Source organism: Pongo abelii, chromosome 3 (genome assembly GCF_028885655.2).
Source record: "Pongo abelii isolate AG06213 chromosome 3, NHGRI_mPonAbe1-v2.0_pri, whole genome shotgun sequence".
Classification (NCBI taxonomy): Eukaryota; Metazoa; Chordata; class Mammalia; order Primates; family Hominidae; genus Pongo; species Pongo abelii.
The window spans coordinates 174,832,128-174,851,215 of record NC_071988.2 but is presented as its reverse complement, the minus strand read 5'-3'; the positions used below and the strand labels follow the sequence as shown (position 1 = coordinate 174,851,215).

The following is a 19,088-nucleotide window of genomic DNA, read 5'->3' as shown; positions in this document are numbered from 1 at the left end:
TTCTCCATTTCTATAATTTTGTTATTCTAAGAATGGCGTACAAATGGAATTATACAGTATGTAACCTCTTGTGATTGGCTTTTCTTCACTCAGCATAATTCTGTGGAAATTAACCCAGGTGTTTGCATGTATCCATAGTTCATTTCTGGCTATTGCTGAGTAGTATTCCATTATATGAATATACCACAGTTTATTTACCCATTGGCCTGTTACAGGGCTTCTGGATTGTTTCTTGTTATTAGCTATTATGGATAAATTTGCTATAAAAGTGTACATGCTTTTGCATGAACTTAGGTCTTCATTTCTCTGGCACATATGCCAAGTCGAACAATTGCTGGGTTTTATGGTTGCATGTAAGAAACTGTCAAACTGCTGTTTATAGGGACTCTACCATTTTTAATTCCCACCAGTCAATGTATGAGTGATCCTGTTTTTCTGCACCTTCTCCAACATTTGATGTTGTCCCTGTTTTTTTGTTTTGTTTTGTTTTGTTTTTTTTTGAGATGCAATCGCGCTCCGTTGCCCAGGCTGGAGTATAGTAGTGTGATCTGGGCTCACTGCAACCTCCGCTTCCTAGGTTCAAGTGCTCCTCCCACTGCAGCCTCCTGAGTAGCTGGGACTACAGTTGTGCACCCCCATGCTCAGCTAATTGTTTTATTTTTGGGTAGAGATGGGGTTTCACCATATTGGCCAAACTGGTCTCAAATCCCTGGACTCAAGTGATCCACTCACCTCGGTATCCCAAAGCACTGGGATTACAGGCGTGAGCAACCTCAACCGGCCTCTCATTGTTTTTTATTTTAGCCATTCTGATAGGTATATGGTGCTATTTGATTGTGATTTTAATCTGCATTTCCCTAATGGCTAATGATAATCAGGAGCGTCTTTTCATGTGCTTATTTGCTGTCCATATCTCCTCTTTGGTGAAATGATGCTACTCTACTTTTGTGTATCTTCAAATTTCTCCTGGATAAAATGTTTTAAAATGAAAAAAAAAAAAAAGAAGAAGAAGAAGAAGAAGAAGAAGACATATTCGAGCTGGGGTGGAGGACGACTGGGACTCTGAGGAGCCATTAGACAACACAGACCTGAGCACATCATTTCCAGAATCCCTGCAAGACTCAGCGCTTCCAGGAGTCACAGACTTTTCCTAACTCCCACTGTGAGTCTGTTATAAGGTGATGGTCCTTGTACTCCAGAGCTGTGCCATGTGGGTGAATCCAAGAGGAATGTACAAATGCTATTCAAGGTGACAGTGGGTCCTATACCTAGGAGATGCTCAAGAAGCGTTTTTGGGCTGGGCACAGTGGCTCATGCCTATAATCCCAGCACTTTGAGAGGCTGAGGTGGGTGGATCACTTGAGGTCAGGGGTTTGAGACCAGCCTGATCAACATGGTGAAACCCCGTCTCTACTAAAAATACAAAAATTAGTGGGCTTGGTGGTGGGTGCCTGTAATCCCAGCTACTCGGGAGGCTGAGGCAGGAAAATCACTTGAACCCGGGAGGCGGAGGCTGCAGTGAGCCAATATTGTGCCACTGCACTCCAGCCTGGGAGACAGAGTGAGACACTGTCTCAAAAAAAACAAAACAAAACAGAATACTTTTGATGTGATGATGATGATGATGATAACCAGGAAGTCTCTTCTCATGGCATGCTAAGGTACAGCTGGCCTTCCCAGGAGGTGACCCCCATAAGGGACAAGTGGCCTTCAGGTCCTACTTGATCAGCCCAGCAACTGAGTTTGGGGCAGTCATTTTACAAGTTCAAGTCTCCCAGTGGAAGGGGCTTTGAGGCCGCCAGCCCAGGGAGGTAGGTAGATGTGCAGCTTTGGCATGAACTCATCCTGACCCTGAGGATTTATCTCTGTTTTGTTTTGGAACAACACAGAATAAGATTAATTACACCACCAGGTTCTTATTAGCCTTTTTTAAGCTTAAATGATCTTGGCAGCCTCAGTTGCTCACCATGAAGCATGGTGCCCACACCCTGACTGCCCGGTCATTCTCCTCTGTCTTACTCCAGCTCATCAAGGTTCCTCCTGAAAGGGAGGTTCCAGGGCTGAGGACAGTGTCCAGTGACCAGGTGGGCCTCATTCTGGTGCTGTCGTTCCAGGAACATTGCCAATGCTAGCCACATGGAACCACTGGTTCACAAGTTCCCCTTCACAACTCCTGGAAGGAATTCCTCCACTGACAAGTGGGAATGATGTTTGACAAGTGGGAATGATGTTTGACAAGTGGGAATGATATTTGACAAATGGGAATGACGTTTCACCTCCTGCTTGGTCACTAGGACAGCAGGAATGTGGTGAGTAACTGTGTGCAAAGCCATGAGCTTCTTGGAAGACAAGCTCCAGTCAGAGTTCAACCCATTGTGAGCTGGTTGAGAAAAGCAGGGGCTTGAGAAAGAGCTGAGAACATTTAGGCACTTTACCCCGCGGCTTATCTAGTGACTCCAGTTCTATTGTATTGGAGTCGATCTTGAACTTGGGAGTAGGAGGCCCTGTGGGGGTGGGGAAGCTGTTCTGCTGCCTCTGTCTCTCATCAGTGGTGAAGAAGCCTGCCCTGCAGGGAGCCCACCTCTTTTCTCTTCTCCCTGGGGATGAATCAGCTGGTGGGAACCTCTTGTGCCTTGGGAAAGAAGGAAATAAGCCAATGGGAAGCTGACGGCTCCACTCAGCCATAGCTGAATGGAGGCACTGTTCTTTCTGCTGAGGCAGCTTCCAAAGCTGAATCATCATTTTCTTTTTTTTCTTTTTTTTTTTTTAGATGGGGTCTCACTAGGTTTCCCAGGCTGGTCTCAGACTCCTGGGCTCCAAGTAGCTGGGATTACAGGCGTGTACCACTGAGCCTGGCTGAACTATCGTTTTCATTCAAATATAGCTCAAACCCTTCTTCAGCACTTGCCTAGGCTAGCAAGACCGTCCCTGAACGTAGCAAGACTGTCCAGATTCTTCCAACAACCTTGTCAGACTGATGAGCAGCCACTGACAGCACGGGAGTGGGAAAATGGTCAATTATTCTATGCTGGTCACTTTGGAAAGAGCCAGGCTCAGTCCTTCTTCCAGGGAGGGTTTCCACATCCTAAAATAGGGTGGGAGGCTGTCTTCCCGCATCCCTTCTTCTGCCTGCATTGTGAGTCAGCACCCTGGAGAGCTGCACCCCACCCCGTTCCTGACCGGTGAGGTCAGTGCAGATGCCCACCTGCCTGGCCCCAGCACAGAGCAAGAGGGAAGGAACCAAAGCTGCTAGATGGGGCTCCCAAGGCCCAAGTTGAAGTGATCCTCGTGAAGGCTGTGGAAAGCTCCAACACCCATGAAGTCCAGGGAACAGGGTTCCAAAGAATAGCTTTGCTGACAAATTCTTACCGTGGGTACTCAGACAGGGGTGTGGCATTGTTCAGCACTTGTTAGTAAAATGCTTCACATACACTAAATTATAATCTGTCCAAAGGGCAGCTATGGCAAGATGCTAGTGAAGTGTCACTTCCAATGTTCCCCCAGGAGCCATTGTTATGGAAGCTCTAATGTTGTATGACTGAGAGCTCCAGACTCTCCGTGGCCATGCATACGACTGCAAATATTTATGTTTTAAGATCTAAGTTAGACCAGCTCCTCAGGCTCCTTTGAGGCAGCTCTCCTCTTAATTGGATGCTGAGCTCAGAGTAAATGCTTCTGTCTTGCTTGCTCAGAGCGAAACACACCTACATTGCCCGGACAGAGGCTCTAAGAGGGGTCCAGCATGGAGAACAGCTCATTAGCCTGCATGGGAATCCCGGAATTCTTACCAGTCTGCCTTCTTGCCTCTCTCCAGCTTAGTGGGTCTCAACAGCAGGAGGGAAAATGAATCAGTGGAAAATTGCTAAAGTGCAAATCTGGGGGCCCATCAGAAAGATTCTGGCTTGTAAGTTTGGGGTGGGACTAGGAATCACCACCCCCAAGTAATTCTGCTGCGCACAGGAGCACTCCATGCTGTGAGTGCTGCTGGATGCTCCAACACTGTCAAGTCAGGAGCACCGAGAGAAGCTCACCATCTGCAGTGAACATCCCGGCTCTCACCAAGGTGGCTCACTTCCCCAGCTACCAGCTAGCCTTGACTCATGGGTCCACGGCCCTGGCCACACAGTTGGCCTCCCCACAGCCTCTGCCACCTTCTCATTAGTTGTCTAGCAGGCTAGGCGGAATCCAGCCTCCCTCCCAGAAAATGAAGGCAGAGGATGTGCACCCTTCTGTTGTCCCAGGGTGCTCTCTATTAGGAAGAACAGCCAAAAGGCAATTACAGTTATAGAAATGACCCATGTTTCCTGGAGTTGACCTGGGAGATGGAAACCCCTGTGTCTGCCTCTGCATTCAGCCCTGCCTCAAGAGCAGAGAGATCTTTTCTTCTCCAGCAGTGGAGAGTGGACATCACTCCTCCGGTCACCAGTGCCCTGAAGCTGCAGTGCCTTCATCTCCACTTGATGGCAGGAGGTAGAAGAGCAACATTCCTGGCACTCCTGGCCTTTTCCCTCAGGAACACTGCTGTAAGTGAGCTTCTATTCTGTAGAAATTCTGGTGCTGTAATCTACCTACACCTGGCGTCTTAGGCCGCCTGGGCTGCTATAACAGAATAACACAGACCTAAGGTCTTACAAACAACAGAAATGTATTTTTCACAGTTCTAGAGGATGGGAAGTTTAAGATCAGAGCACTGACAAACCCAGTGTTTGGTGAGAACCCGTTCACGGACAGTCACTTCTTGCTTTGTCCTCACGTGGTGGAAAGGATGCTTGCGCGTTCTCGGGCCTTCTTTATAAGGGCATTAATCCCATTCATGAGGGCTCCAGGCTTATGACCTAATCACTCCCCAAAAGCCCCACCTCCTAATCCTACCTCCTTGGGGTTAGGATTTCAACACAGGAATTTGAGGAGGAGCAAACATTCAGACCACAGCGGACAGGTTAAATAGTTTTCTAATGTGCTATCCTGAAAACATACCCATAATGCATGACATGGTTGCTCTGGGACAGTGCATTCTGAAATCCCCAAATCTCACTGCAAGCAAACTTGGGGAACATCCTCTGCTTGTGAGCTGGGGACTGCCTGCATGACTCAGCCCTTTAGTGTGTTTCTGAGGCGGGCAGGGGAAAGCCCAGGACCTGACTCCAGGAGCCTGGCATGACTCCATCAGTGAGAACCTGGAACAGGCATCCTCCCTGAAACGCCCAGGTGCCTCCCTCCACAGCTCATAGTCAGGAATGTCAGGCTTCTGGTGGGCCCTTGGTAAAGGGTCTGTGAATGAACAACTATGAATGCTGCTTGCGGCCAGTCCAATTGTCCTACCTACCAATCAGGAAGCCAAAAGCCCCATTGCAGAGCTCTGGCCCAGCAGACAGAAAAGCTGTTTTCTTCAACTACAAAGTTACTCTTGTCTTCACTTAGGAGATCCAGTGAGCTGTGGGACATCCAAACCAGGAGATATTAGTGGATGAAAAGCCCCAAGGAGCGGGTGCTCTGGGTTATATTTTCAACCCTGCCACAGATTCGGCCTGAGCTACGCATTCTTTCCCCACAGATGCTGAGCAGGGTGATTTTGCAGAGATCCCGGTGCCCCAGTTTGTTTGTGCTTACAGCCCAAATAATTTTAAGCAGTGCTTAATGAGTGATCAGATGCAATGTCCTTTATTCAAATTTGGTTTATACATTTGATGATTATAAGTGTTTGGGGACACGCACCAAAAAAATTCTCTCTTCTATTTTTCTGACAGGGTTGGAGCATGCAGCAAAAATATAATGATGAATTAAGTTTAAGTTTCAATGGAAAATTCCGTAAAATTGCAAAATGTCATCATTGCCATATGGGGGGAGCTAGGGAAAGGATACTGCACCCTTAGAGGCAGAAATTCACAAATGTACACACCTCCGAAGGTGAATTAATAGTTCTTCCAAAGTCTTCTGGGGTCCCTCACCCTAACACATAAATATGCAATCTTGAATGAACAATTAGAAGATGGTGGCCTCTTTAATTTAATGAGTTTCTTTAGGAGGATGAAACCACAAGTTCTTTATGAAAGCCATAAAATAAAAGGGAAGGAGAAATGGAAGATTACTTGAGACCCATTAGAAAAATAAAAAGCTTTCTTGGTGGGGGGATGGGGGTGGTACATGTCAGTTATCCCTTGAGCAGCAGGACTGAAGGTTTAGGGAGGAGTCTGGTGTCCCAAACTGCTTACAACACAGACAAGACCAGCTTCTAAATGTTCAGAGAGCAAGCAGCAACTCCCAATGAGAACATCATTTACTCTCATCTGCTGATTCTGACCCAGGGATGTTCCTCTAGCCCACTTCAGATAAAGCAGGAAAGTAGCTAGGACTGAAACATGACATAATCCAAGGTATGAGGTGTATCTGAGGCACAATCCCCACTCCTTTTCAAATATGCACAATGCTGGTCATATCAAAGCCATTCTCCCTCCTCTCTGCTCATTCCTGAGTCAGCCATGAGGTGAGCTGTGATTTCCTAATGGTGTCCTGAACCAAAATGCAGGACACCCAGGACACCATCTAGACTTGCCGGGCCCACGGAGATGACATAAAACTTAGCTCAGCATGGAATAACGTGAGCCGCGCACTCCATCGACAGCCTGCGTGTCAGAGGCGGGGTTACATCCCCACGGCCTGGGGCAAGGCCCACTCTCTAAGCCCTCAATTATGAGCAGGTTCTGTGCTATCAAGAAGACACACAGCCAACAGCCTCATTTAGGCTCTCCAGCCTTTGGAGGATAAGTCAGCTGCATCCCAACCCTTCCTAGCCTCCCGGATCTCTGCTTCTCTCTGGGCAGGAAATTGAATACTCTCCCAGCAAGATCACACAGACACATCCATGGAAGAAGCTGAGACGAAACACGACTCTCATAAAACAGGAACTTTATTAAACTACGTGTTACATAAAAGAACATATAAATGGACCATTAAATACATTCAGTTTATTTTAAACAAATTTACATAGAAACTTATTTACATTACTCCATCGTATTCTTAAATTATTTTTCCAAGCTTACTACCGATAAAAGGTAATACAATGATCATCTGCTCACACAGATGCATACAGAAGTTGTCCACAAGGCTAAGTAAAGCACCACTTCCCAGGAAACGCAGCTTATTAGATCTTCCAGCAACAACTCATGCTGAAGGTACTTTCTTCTGAGCAGCCCTTGAGGTGAGGCTTTTGCTTTAGAGATGCTGGGGGTTGGTTCTGAGGAGCTGATCCAGGGCAGAGATGGGTCCTTGCTGATTGACCTGACTTGGACTCATAGAGGTGGAAGGACCCGTGGAGACCATCATTGAGGCCATGGCCCCACATCTGTGATATGGGAAACAGGCTGGGGAAGAGGTGGTGACTTCCCAAAGTCACCCAGCATCCATGATAGAGGAAGGGCCTGGGAGCTCAGTACCCAGGGTTCCTCCAAGAGGTCCCGACCCCTCTGCTATCCACAAATCCACAAACTTAGAATCACTTGCATCCATTTTCCACCACCATGGACTTTATGCTTTGAACTGTTTTGTCTATCTGATTAAATATATACCTTCTTAGGCTTCTTGAGATGGTGAAAAGCAGCTCAGGATTCCCATAAGCATCTTTGTGGAGCCCTGGAAATACCTACTCAGGGCCATTTTTACAAGAGGTTTTGTGGTCAGGTGCTTTACTACTTCAGCCATAACGTTTACCTTTAAAACTCAGCTGACTTATAGAAGCTCAGCATTTCCAATTAACTTAGATGAAAGGCAACAGTCTGCAGAAGGGAGGCTCTAACGTCAACCACGTGGATTCCCCACAAACGCATCATATTTGCCTAAATCCATCTATCTACCAATGTCAGATCTAAAATGAGGTTTCACTAATAAGTGACCTAAAATAAAAAAAAACACAAAAAAGTTTCTTAAAAAAAAAAGTTCCAAGAATTTCCCCATTTCCCAATTAGTCTCAGAGGAGTCATGAAACGGGCATTGGGTAGAAAAAGTCCATGTTTTCAACTCTTTTTTTTTTTAATAAAGCCTGATTCCCCCACTCCACCCCCAAACTTTTCCTGATGATATACATTCTTCTGAAAGCAATTTCATGCTTTTAATCTGCTTTAAAAAACCTGACTTGGTTCTTCTCAGGATTTAAAAACCACTGTACCAAGGAAGAGATGTCAACGTTAGAAACTATTATTAAGAGACAGAGACAAGGAGAGAGACAGACTTTCTCCAGGCCATGTTAGAAAAGAAGGAAGTGCTGGGAACACACAGAGAGAGAAGAAAGGCTGGGAGACAGAATGGTTTGCACCTCCCTGTAACCAGAGTGAACACAGGTCATAGCAGCCTTCACTCAGTTTTATAATGGACACACGAATGGAGGAACACGGGATTGGAAAGACGCACACTGTCAAACAGCCCTGATGCCTTTCCACTAAAATATGGCACTTCTAGATTCCAGAGAAATCCAGCATTCTACCAGGGGCTGCCACCCATCTGCAGGGAAGCCTGCCCTGCAACCATGAGGCCCCCGAGGCTCATACTCCACTGCTCACAACGTGTGCCCTGAATACATGGAAGCATCTGATTTCTGTCTGAGTCCAACTTTCCCTCCTATTCCTAGACAGACTCACACCCAGAGTCATGCACGGAGAAGTGGGCAAGCCAGACAATCTTCAGGGAGACACAGCCCATCACAGGATACCCAAGGCTTATGGGGAAGTCCAGTTGCCAGCAACGGACCGTGTGGGCAGGTGAAACTCTGAGGCCAGAGAACACAGGAAGATAAACATATCTTCATACTGAGGATATACCGGCCAAGTGTGGTGGCTCACACCTGTAATCCCAGCACTCTGGGAGGCTGAGGTGGGAGGATCACTTGAGCCCAGGAGCTCGAGATCAGCCTGAGCAACACAGTGACATCCCATCTCTACAAAAGATAAAAAAAAACAATTAACCAGGCGTGGTGGTGCACGCCTGTAGTCCCAGCTCCTAGGGAGGCTGAGGTGGGAGGATCACTTGGGTCTGGGAGGTCAAAGCTGCAGTGAGCTATGATTGTGCCACTGCACTCCAGTATGGGAGACAGAGCACGACCCTGTCGCAAAAAAATATATATGTATTTTTTTCCTGGGAGGCATTTCACTCTGCAAAAGAAACCAAAACTAAAACATTTCATTTTTGTTTTGTTTTGTTTGAGACAAGGTCTCACTCTGTCATCCAGGCTGGAGTGCAGTGGTGGGGTCCTGCGCTCAAGCGATCTTCCCACCTCAGCGTTCAGAGTGGCTGGGGCCACAGGCATGTGCCACCACACTCGGCTAAACTTTGTATTTCTGATAGAGACAGGGTTTCTCCATGTTGCCTAGGCTGGTCTCGAACTCCTAGGCTCAAGCAATCCACCCACCTTAGCCTCCCAAAGTGCTGGATTACGGGCGTGAACCACTGCATCTAGCTAATTTTTATATTAAAAAGAAAGTCTTTGATATATAAAAACTGGCCAGAAAAAAACTTTTTTGACTTGTTTCATAAGAATGTCACCTTACACTCCTATTAAGTCTTTCTCGGGATCCGGGCTTTGGGGGAGGGTGGGGTGCATGGGGGAGGTGTGGCCGTCACAGTAGTGAACGTGCATCCATCTGGACGCTGGACTGCAGCAGGGCTCAGCACAGCAGGCTGCAGTCCACAGGCCTCCTGGACTGTGCCATCCCGACAGCGTCACTAGCAGTGGCACCAGTGGCTGCTTTATCTGTAACAAAGACATGCTGCCTCTTTCCCCATCCTCGTCCCAGAAGTCAGTCTTCACCATCTGAATCCCAGGAGGCAGGAGAGGACAGGCACCCATCACTTCCGTAAGGGATTGAGGATTTTCCCCAGCGTGGTCCGACTGGAGTCCTTCCGACGGAGGGAGGCCCTTTCCCCAGCCCCTCTGGCCTTCAGAGGGGCCTCCGTGTTGGCACTGGGACCCTCCGCAGATTCTGGGCGCTTCTTGGGGGCCCGGGCACTGCTGGCTCGCCTCAAAGTGCTGCTGTCCTTGGGAGCGGCATCCTCGGGGTCCCCTTTCACCCTCAGCTGCCGCTGCGACACTGTCCGAGTGATGCCGGGGGCTTTGGCCCCGGGAGGAAGATCTGTTCTCATGCTTCGAGAGGAGGAGGCCACCGTGTTCCGGGCAAAGCTCGGGACACGGGGTAGTTCATGGGGGACGCTGGGCACTGGTGGGGTCTTGGGCTCTTCTTTGGGACTCTCAGGGCCCTCGGAGTGGGCGCGGCAGGTCTTATTTTCCTCAGGCTTCTGTCTGGGGAGGTTCCTGAGTGGTTTGGCACTGGGCTTCTTGAAAGAACCCCTGGGCTGCAGGGGGACGTCCCTCCCCGGACGGGTGCTGCTGGAGCCGCTGCTCCCCCGCGGCAGCCTCTGCTCCTCGGCGCCTGTGGAGGACCTCCTGGGCGACGTGTCCGAGGCCCTCCGCACGGAGTTCTGGCGTGACCACACAGTATCTGTGCTGCTGGGGGGATTCTGGGAGGGCCCCCGGGATGACAGCTCTGGTCGCCTCCAGCCGGCGCCTCTGCTGGACTTGGTGATGGGCATGACCTTGCGCATGCTCTCGTTCTCTGAGGCGGTCAGGGTCCGCACAGGCTTGGCCACTGCTCCCTGGCTCCGCCGGGCGCTCCCGGGCTTGGAGGTCCCGGGAGACGCCTCTTTCAGGGAGCCTCTCTTTGGTGCTACAACATCTTTCCTTTTGGTGGGTTTGTCCCTGGGCAGGCCATCCTTGCAGCTGGGCTCACTATCCACAGAGACGGGGGCAGGAGCCTCCCCAGGGGGGCTGGATGTAGGGTTGGAGGAGACTTGGCTGTCCCCCATTTCTCCAACCCCAGAGGACATGGAGCCATCCCCTTCCCCGCCTTCCTCCGGGTCCCCGCCTCTGGGTCTGGAGTCGGTTCCCTCTGAGCAGTCCAGGGTCAGTGAGCAGTCGGTGGTGTCCGAGATGCAGAACAGAGGCCTAGGATCTTTGTTCTCAGGGTCGCTGCTACCCACAGATCCCAAAGCCGCACTTCCAGGCTCATCAGGGGCAGCCTTGCCGTCCTCCAGGGCTGGGCTGAGACTCCCCAGGGCATCTCTGCCCATGGGTGTCAGGCTGCTGCTGCTGGCACTGAGGGACTGCGGGCCCCCATGCCCCATAGACTCTAGCTCCATTGGGCTGAAGTCACTCAAAGTCAGCTGGGAGGTCTCCTCCATGCCCTGGGAACCCTGGAGGTTGAACTGGGCCAGCCCTGTCACCAGCTCATGCTCCTTAATTCCCAGAGCCAATGGCGAGAGAGGAGGGGACTGTGCTGAGCCCAGGCTCACTGGCTCACTGTACCTCTTTCGGAGGACACTGACGCCCTGGCGCCGAGCTCTGGGGAAGGCAGAGGCAGGGTCCTCAGGCTGGGCGGCTGGAAGCTGGTGCCCCCGTGCTGAGGGTGGGTTGGGGGCCTCCTCCTGGCCCCCCGAGGCCTGAGGTTTGTGTGCAAAGCTGGAGTCCTGGTGCCTCACTTCTGCAGGCTCCAGGCAGGCTATTGTGGGCCGGGCCTGCCGGGGGCTGCTCCGGGGCAGGCTGTGGAACTTATTGGGCTCCTCAAGGCTGCCGGTGGAGCTCTCCAAGAAGGTCAGCAGCTCCCGGTCAGCAGAGGGGCCCAGGGAGAGGCGGGAGCGGCGGGTGTTCGGGGGCCGGTAGGAGGGGCTGGAGGGGCTGAGGGGCCTGGGGTGCAGGAAAGGGAGCAGGCCCTCTGCACCCTTCTTGGTCAGCAGCTCCACATCATTCTCACTGCTGCTCCGGCCAAATGCCCCCAGCTCCCCAGTTGCCCAGGAGCGCTGCTTCTGCTCCTGCTCCTTCAGCCTCTGCAGCTGCCTCAGCTCCTGTGCCTCCCGGTCCTGGTTGTCCTGAGGGATGGAGAGAAGCCCAAAGATGCATGAGACATGTGGGACCAATGTGCAGTTCCAGAGCCACCTACGCTGAGAGCCAAAGAAAGATACAGGCATGGAGCAGAGCTCTGGGTCATGTCTTACACTGAGAGGCTCTCTGTGTGTGTGCACATGCATGTGTGTGTGTGTGTGTGTGTGTATGTGTGTGTGTGTAGAAGGAGGGTGAGGCTCTCCAAAGCTACTAGGGATCTGACCAGAAGGGGTGAATGCTGTAGACCTGGCCCAACAATCTGTCTACAGTTTTTATCCGATCCTTGGGCCCAACTTCCAGCTTTCCAGCCAAGGCACTGCTCAGTGGAGGCTGCCATTCCACATATGCATGCGACCTCAACTCCAAGGAAAGCCAGCTCTGTTTCTGAGCAGTATAAGACAGAGAGGACTTCCAGGAAAGGGCTATATAGGCAATAGCTGAGAGAAAAATACTGTGGGTGTTTAAAGAGTGAGCCTCAAATTGTAGTTCTGTGCAGCATGGATCTGCCCTACACACATTCATGTGCAGCACATTCTACTTAACAATGATTTGAATGTATTAATGTATAGCCACAATATTAAGAGATGCTCTGTTCAGCTCTGTTCCCTGACTGCTCCTTGGTAAAGCAACACCACACGTGGCATGGTGGCTCTGCCAGCTGCAGCCTGCAGTACATGGCTCTGCCTCTCACGTCCTAGCCTGTTCCCACAATCAGAGAAGAGGAAGAGGAGCAGGTGTGCTTTACAAATCTTTCAACCCTTCACCCTGCTCCAGAGAACCCAGCCCTTCCCATCGAAACTGCACCAGAGCAAGCTCACATACCAAAGCACACTCTACCACCTGGCCGTGCGCTTTAAATAGATTTGTGTCATGGAAATATGTGGATCTCACAGCCCAAATGTGTTATTGTTAGCAGTTTTACTTGACAATCAATTTCCTCCAATGATGGCCTTTCCCTTCCAAGTTTCTGTGGGGCTCTAGCTGGGGACTCTTGGCTCCGCCTGCAGCTCTGGCCTCAGCCTCCCACCTCGTCCCCAAGTCTCTCAGGCCTTCTTTAAAGGCTGCCTGTGGTGGTGGTGGGGCCGGTGCCTGGCTCTTTGGACAGTGGGGCTGAGAGCATCACACAGGTGGCCTCACAGGCCTATGGAATTCCTGGGAGTGAGGGCCTCATTAAGAGCCAACTTGGCCTTGACACCCACCACTGCCTCCCACAGCTGAGCTCACTTCTTGGCCAGAGAAGCGCAAACGTGGCCACAGGCTGAGCCTCCTTCTGTTAACTGGATAGAGAAAGGAGGGGTCAAGAACACAAAGCAATTCTGGGCTTGAGAGAAATCTGACCAATCCCTTGAAGAAATTCAGCTATGGACTAAGCTGCATTCCAACTGGAGGGGGAGAGATGACTCACGAGCTTTGCTTCCTCATCACCACCCGAAATGAAGGGATGTGAGTGGCCAGTTTGCTTTCAATTGACGAATTAAAGTTTTATTTGAAAGCCAAGCAACCCAGAGAGTTTTCTGGCTTCTACATTAAACCCAGAGATGACTGGAATTGGTGGTTGAAGGGCAAGAAATGTAGCTGTTTTGCTCAGTACGGCAGCAGGCTTTGTGGTTATTTGGGAATCTGGGAGACTGCTCTGGGGAGGACAACATGGTTGCCCTGGTGCCAATCCCACAGTGACGGCAGTGGAGCTTGGAAGAAGGGAAAGGGAGGGCCGTTTTATCATCCCACCACAACAGAAGTCTCCCTGAAAGAGGACGTTCTCTTCTGGGAGCGGGTGAGAAAGACATTCAGGATCTTCAAGAGACTTTTAAATGGTATGACTGCCATCATGGAGGAATTTACTAACAAAATGCTCTCAAGGCATTAATGTGAGTGTCAGGGAGCCTGTGCACCAAAGTAGCAGAGGCAGTCAAATGCCGCCCCCTGATGCTATGCAAGCCCTCGGGGCTGGGATGGCAGAGCCACTTTCCAGCAATCCCAGCCGAGAGCCTGGCAATGCCACCTGGGCCAGATGTCCCTGAAACTGTGGAGATGCAAAGTGCCTTTCTGTGGTGAGCAGAGGACTAGGTCGAGAAGAAGGAAAATAAAAATCCAAGCAACCCCAAGACACAGATGCTGCCAGACGTACCTTAACTGCTTTGTTGAATTTAGTACAGAAATCTCTAAATATTTGAAAGCATTCATCCAGTTTCATGGTTTTTTTGTCTTCACAGAAAAAATCTATAAGGGTGTAGGCCTCGTCCTGGAGCTCTTGTTTCCAGCATTCCAGTTCCCTCAGCTTTTCTATGGCAAACTGCAGAAAAACAAACGAACACACACTGAGGTAAACGTGGTCAGCTAAGGCGGCACTAGGCACTGCATCCGGTGCCCAGAGAAGGCGTGCTCTGGGGTTTCATTTCAGGTCTTGGAAAAGGAAGGTTTATTGCAAGGCCAGTGCAATCAGAACCAAAAGGAAAATAATTCAACCCAGACCAAACCTCGGGGAAAGCAAGGTGAACTCCCGCGTGAGACCTAGACTAAGCAACAAGATAGATTTAAGAGCTTTAACCTGCAGAATGTCACTAACAAAATGTTCACTTTTAATGTCACTGAAAAAAATTACACGGGTATACAACTGGTCTTTACCAAGGAAGATCCATTTTGCATCTGTTCCTCCTCCTCTTAAAATTGAGTCTTACACTGGTCAAGAGTTTACTTTAGGGTCCCTGAAGCTACTCGCTGTACTGATGCATTATCAATTTTGCCCCACTGAGAGGGTGTCTAAACTTAATACCAAATGAGCTCTGTGAGGGTCAGGGTCACCCCCACAGGACCAAAGCCCTCGTGCCTAAACCCGGGGTGCTGATCCAAGTCAGCTGGGAAGCTTGGTAACAGGCCATGCCTGTGTTCGTCCCGTTCAATTTCACAGGTTTGGGGTGGACCCAACACTAATATTTTCTGAAAGCACTACCCCAGGAGATTCTGATGGGTCTCGATGGCTAGCCATTACTGTCCTTTACAAATCCACCCTCTTCGCTTCTTCATTTTCTCCTAATTCTTCTAGGACAAATAAGTCTCTGAGGCCCCTATGCATTCTGGTACTGCCTCAACACAGAGATGGGAAGCAAGGAAGCTTGTTTTCCTCCAATGAGTTCCAAGGCCTTCAGCATGGAATCTGCCATGTCCAAGGGTCACACACACTTCCCCGATGGCAGTTCAGTGACAACATGGGGAGCTGCATGAGGAAGCAGTATGGTGCAGAGAAAAAGGGCTCCATAGCAGCCACAGCCCACGAGAATGAACATTTGGAATCACACTGAAGTTTTATGTTGAGACAGGGTCTCACCATTACCCAGGCTGGAGTACAATGGAGGGATCATGGCTCACGCAACCTTGACCTCCTAGGCTCAAGCAATCCTCCCACCTCGGCCTCCTGAGCAGCAGGGACTATAGCTATGCACCACCACACCCAGTTAATATTTAAATATTTTGTAGAGACAGGGTTTCCCTATGTTTCCCAGGAAGGCCTCAAGCCATCCTCCCGCCTCAGCCTCCCTAAGTGCTGGGATTACAGGGGTAAGCCACTGCGCCTAGCCTATGTTGCTTCCTTGTTTACTGGGAAATAATGGTTATATGAAGAAGGAATAAATGAAGTATGTTACTTTATGAAATCACATGTATCATGTTTTTAAAAAAGGTTGTATTTGAAAACATTTTTTGAGTGAAGTGGGGATGGGCTGGGAAATGGTAAAGCTAAAGTTGCCCACTTTGGAGGGGTGGAACTGCTGTTTGAACCTGTGTGGAGAGCTACAGAACCTACAGGGAAATTCTGTGAAGATGCCACCTCCTACCCACTCCAACCCACTTTCCCCCTTAAAAGCCCTTCTCTTAAACCAAACACACTCAAGAGGTAGTAAGAAACCAAAACTATGTAGGAAACCAAATACCAGAGAAAGTAACCACCTGAGTCAGTAGCCCAAGGCAGTGTGTGCATTCATGCTATATTTTCTTTACGGAGGAATGGTATTAATGAAAGGATAAATCTTTGCCTGTCATTCTTCCACAGGGGGAAAGATGGATTCAAGCCAAGAACAGCTCAACTGCAGAAAAATAGGCCTCTTGACAAGAAGCTACATGGGAGCTCAGCTCCACCTCATATGTTTCATCTCTAGATCCTGTGGGGATTGACAGAGTACCAGGAAGGAAAAACTTAAACACACTGAAGTCACCCTTTGGACTTGGGAAAATGAAACATTCTGTATGTGGATCTGAACAGTAACCACACTTGAAGTTACCGGGCAGGAGTTCTACATGATTAGGGCCAGAAATGGAAAAGTTCAAAGCTACACTGGCAAAGCAAGAATGACAACAGGTTAGCAGCTGTAGTGTCCAATTCAACCTTACATCTCTAACTTGCCTGCTACAAACCGAAGTTTCAAACAAGTTCACTCAGTATTTCTTACCCCAAGGGTGAAAATGCTGAAATAGATCTGAAAAAATGTGTTCCTGTTATTTTTCTGCTCTGAATCCTTGAAGAGTTCCCCACTTCTTATGGCATAGAGTTTGAATCCAGCATTCAGACTGGTGTTCAGAGACCTGAGTGGCCTGACCCTGACCTACCTTGAAACATTTTATCTCACCTATTCAAAAGGAAGTTGAATTTAAGAAAGAAAAGTATGCAGCTGTATGAAACGTTTTACTTATAGAGAATAAAATGACTGGGTTGGCGCGGTGGCTGATGCCTGCAATCCCAGCACTTTGGAAGGCAGGCGGATCACGAGGTCAGGAAATTGAGACCATCCTGGCTAACATGGTGAAACCCCATCGCTACCAAAAATACAAAAAATTAGCCTGGTGTGGTGACACGCACCTGTAGTCTCAGCTGCTCAGGGGGCTGAGGGAGGAGACTCACTTGAACCCGGGAGGCGGAGGTTGCAGTGAGCTGAGATTGTGCCACTGCACTCCAGCCTGGGTGACAGGGTGAGAATCTGTCTCGAAAAAAAAAAAAAAAAGACTGCCAGAAAGAAGTGTAAAGGGTTAAAACAAGACTGACTATGAAAAGCAGTCCAGAGGTGAGGCTAAGTCAGAGCTGTTCTTCATCCTAAGCTTCTCTGTGTGAATATTGACTATGAGATGGTAATAGTTAATATGAGAACTTGGAGGAATGAAATATCCAGAATTTTAATCTTGATGTGTGATGGTCCTTATTCTTGATTTTCTGGATTTGTTTAATGCATTTGTTTACTGTTCAGTATTTTTGTGGTGTTGGTGGTGGTGTTTGTAACAAGAAAATTAGTTTGGTTTTACTTGAAGGAAAATACAGAGCACATGTTTAATAATAAAAATAAACTCACAGCAGAGCCAAACAAAATCAAGCATCCGCCGAAGGTCGTAATATTTTGAAGGAGCTGAATTAAGAAGCGAAGGCTTCAGCTGGCACAACCTCAGGAGCACGCTGTTTCTCCCCAGTGCCAAGGGCAGCCCTGCCACATGATTCCACCTCACAGGTCTCAAAACACTAACAACACTTCAGGTAGCACAGCCTTTCGCTGAAGACTAAAAGCATGAGATGGTGCCCTTTTTTTTTTTTAATAAGGAAGATAAAAGAAGTATGTCAGACTATGCGATTAGTGAGTCACAGTGAGCTGTCACAAACATGTCCACTCTGCTGTTTTTTGTTGATGTTATTTGGAGCAGCTCCCGACACACCCTGTGGGCCCTGTGTACTCCTGGTGTTGACGGGCACAGCTCTCATGTGTTCTGCTGCTCTCATTATAAAACATGCCAAAACGCAGCTTGTTTCTTCAACATGAACAAGTGAAGAAATGACAGCCCAAGTTCTAAGGCATCTTGATTTCTGTGGAACTTTGTTCTGTTATCCAAAAGTTTAATTGGTTTAGAAACAAAACCTGAGTTGCCAGGTATAGCCCAAGTGCAACTCCATGGCTGATACCAGTTCACCACAGTAAACTGCAATCGTGCAAGCTGAGCAGTGAACAACAGAAGCCTCGCAGAAGCACTGTCCCTAAACAAATATATCAGGCTTGGGCTGGGTGCGGTGGCTCACACCTGTAATCCCAGCACTTTGGGAGGCCCAGTGAGGGTGGATCACCTGAGGTCAGGAGTTTGAGAGCAGCCTGGCCAACATGGCAAAACCCCATCTCTACTGAAAAAATACAAAAATTAGCCAGGTGTGATGGTGCACGCCTGTAGCCCCAGCTACTTGGGAGGCTGAGGCAGGAGAATTGCTTGAACCAGGGAGGCGGAGGTTGCAGTGAGCCGAGATCGCACCATTACACTCCAGCCTGGGTGACAGAGCAAGACTGCATCTCAAAACAAACAAACAAACAAACAAAGTCAAACAAATGAAAAGACAAAAAAATATATATCAGGCTTAGATCACATTTAACATCCTCTGCAAAGAATGGGCATGGAAATACCAAGTTCCTTTGACTAACTTGGAGAAAAAAAATATGAATGGGAACTGCTGCTTCCACAAATACACCCATGCAAATTTAACCAGCCCCGGGGTGCTGCTAGGAGATGAGATTAGGGGGACTGACTTGAGTCACCTACAAACCTGAAGAAAATCTTCCATCTGCTGACAAAGTTCACCATCCCGCTGGATGTTTTCTTTTAGTGATTTTGTCCTGACAAACAGCAAGTGCAGTTCTGCCTCCGTGTTCTCCAGAGATAATCTAAAAGAAGAAAGGGGAGAGTGGGCAGTTGGAACAAGGAAGCCATATGTCATGTAGGTATATTAAATAAGACTAACTGTTATTCAATCTTGGAAACAGAAGGGGAGAGCTACTGTGATGATATTTACCTATGCCTGTATTTAGATCTTCGGCGTTTCCTCCTGTTTTAAGAAGTGATTCGTTTCTAAAGACATATACTGGTTCAAAGAGAGCAGGTTGTAACTGTGCTCTCGATGGTAAGATAATCAAAACCATGGGACCTGTAAACCTTTTCATAAACTAGCTCTGAACACCTTTATGCAATAAGCATTACAAACTAAATGCCAGTGGATTCCAGGATTCATATGCTTTCCATGGGCCACTAAACACAAATAGGAAACTCTAACCCACAAGAAGCAAGGCAATATATGTTGATAATTCTAACACTAAGGGTAACAGTGAGAAAATAGCAGATTCCATGTTGTTCACCACAGGTGGCCAGAGCAAGCTTT

General features: G+C 48.7%; 1 protein-coding gene across 3 annotated transcripts in view; it reads right to left on the bottom strand.

Moving 5' to 3' along the window:
* Positions 1 to 6,889: 6,889 nt before the first annotated feature.
* The window catches only part of FHDC1 (FH2 domain containing 1), a 51,136-nt gene continuing 38,937 nt past the window's right edge, over positions 6,890 to 19,088 (bottom strand). For all 3 annotated transcript variants that reach the window (XM_024246367.2, XM_054554572.1, XM_002815219.4), the window contains exons 10-12: positions 18,480 to 18,597; positions 14,049 to 14,213; positions 6,890 to 11,907 (exon numbers count right to left, since the gene is read on the bottom strand). In XM_024246367.2, the coding sequence (XP_024102135.1) occupies positions 9,835 to 11,907; positions 14,049 to 14,213; positions 18,480 to 18,597 (2,356 nt within the window). In that variant the 3' untranslated portion in view covers positions 6,890 to 9,834. The remainder of the gene's footprint in view (positions 11,908 to 14,048; positions 14,214 to 18,479; positions 18,598 to 19,088) is intronic.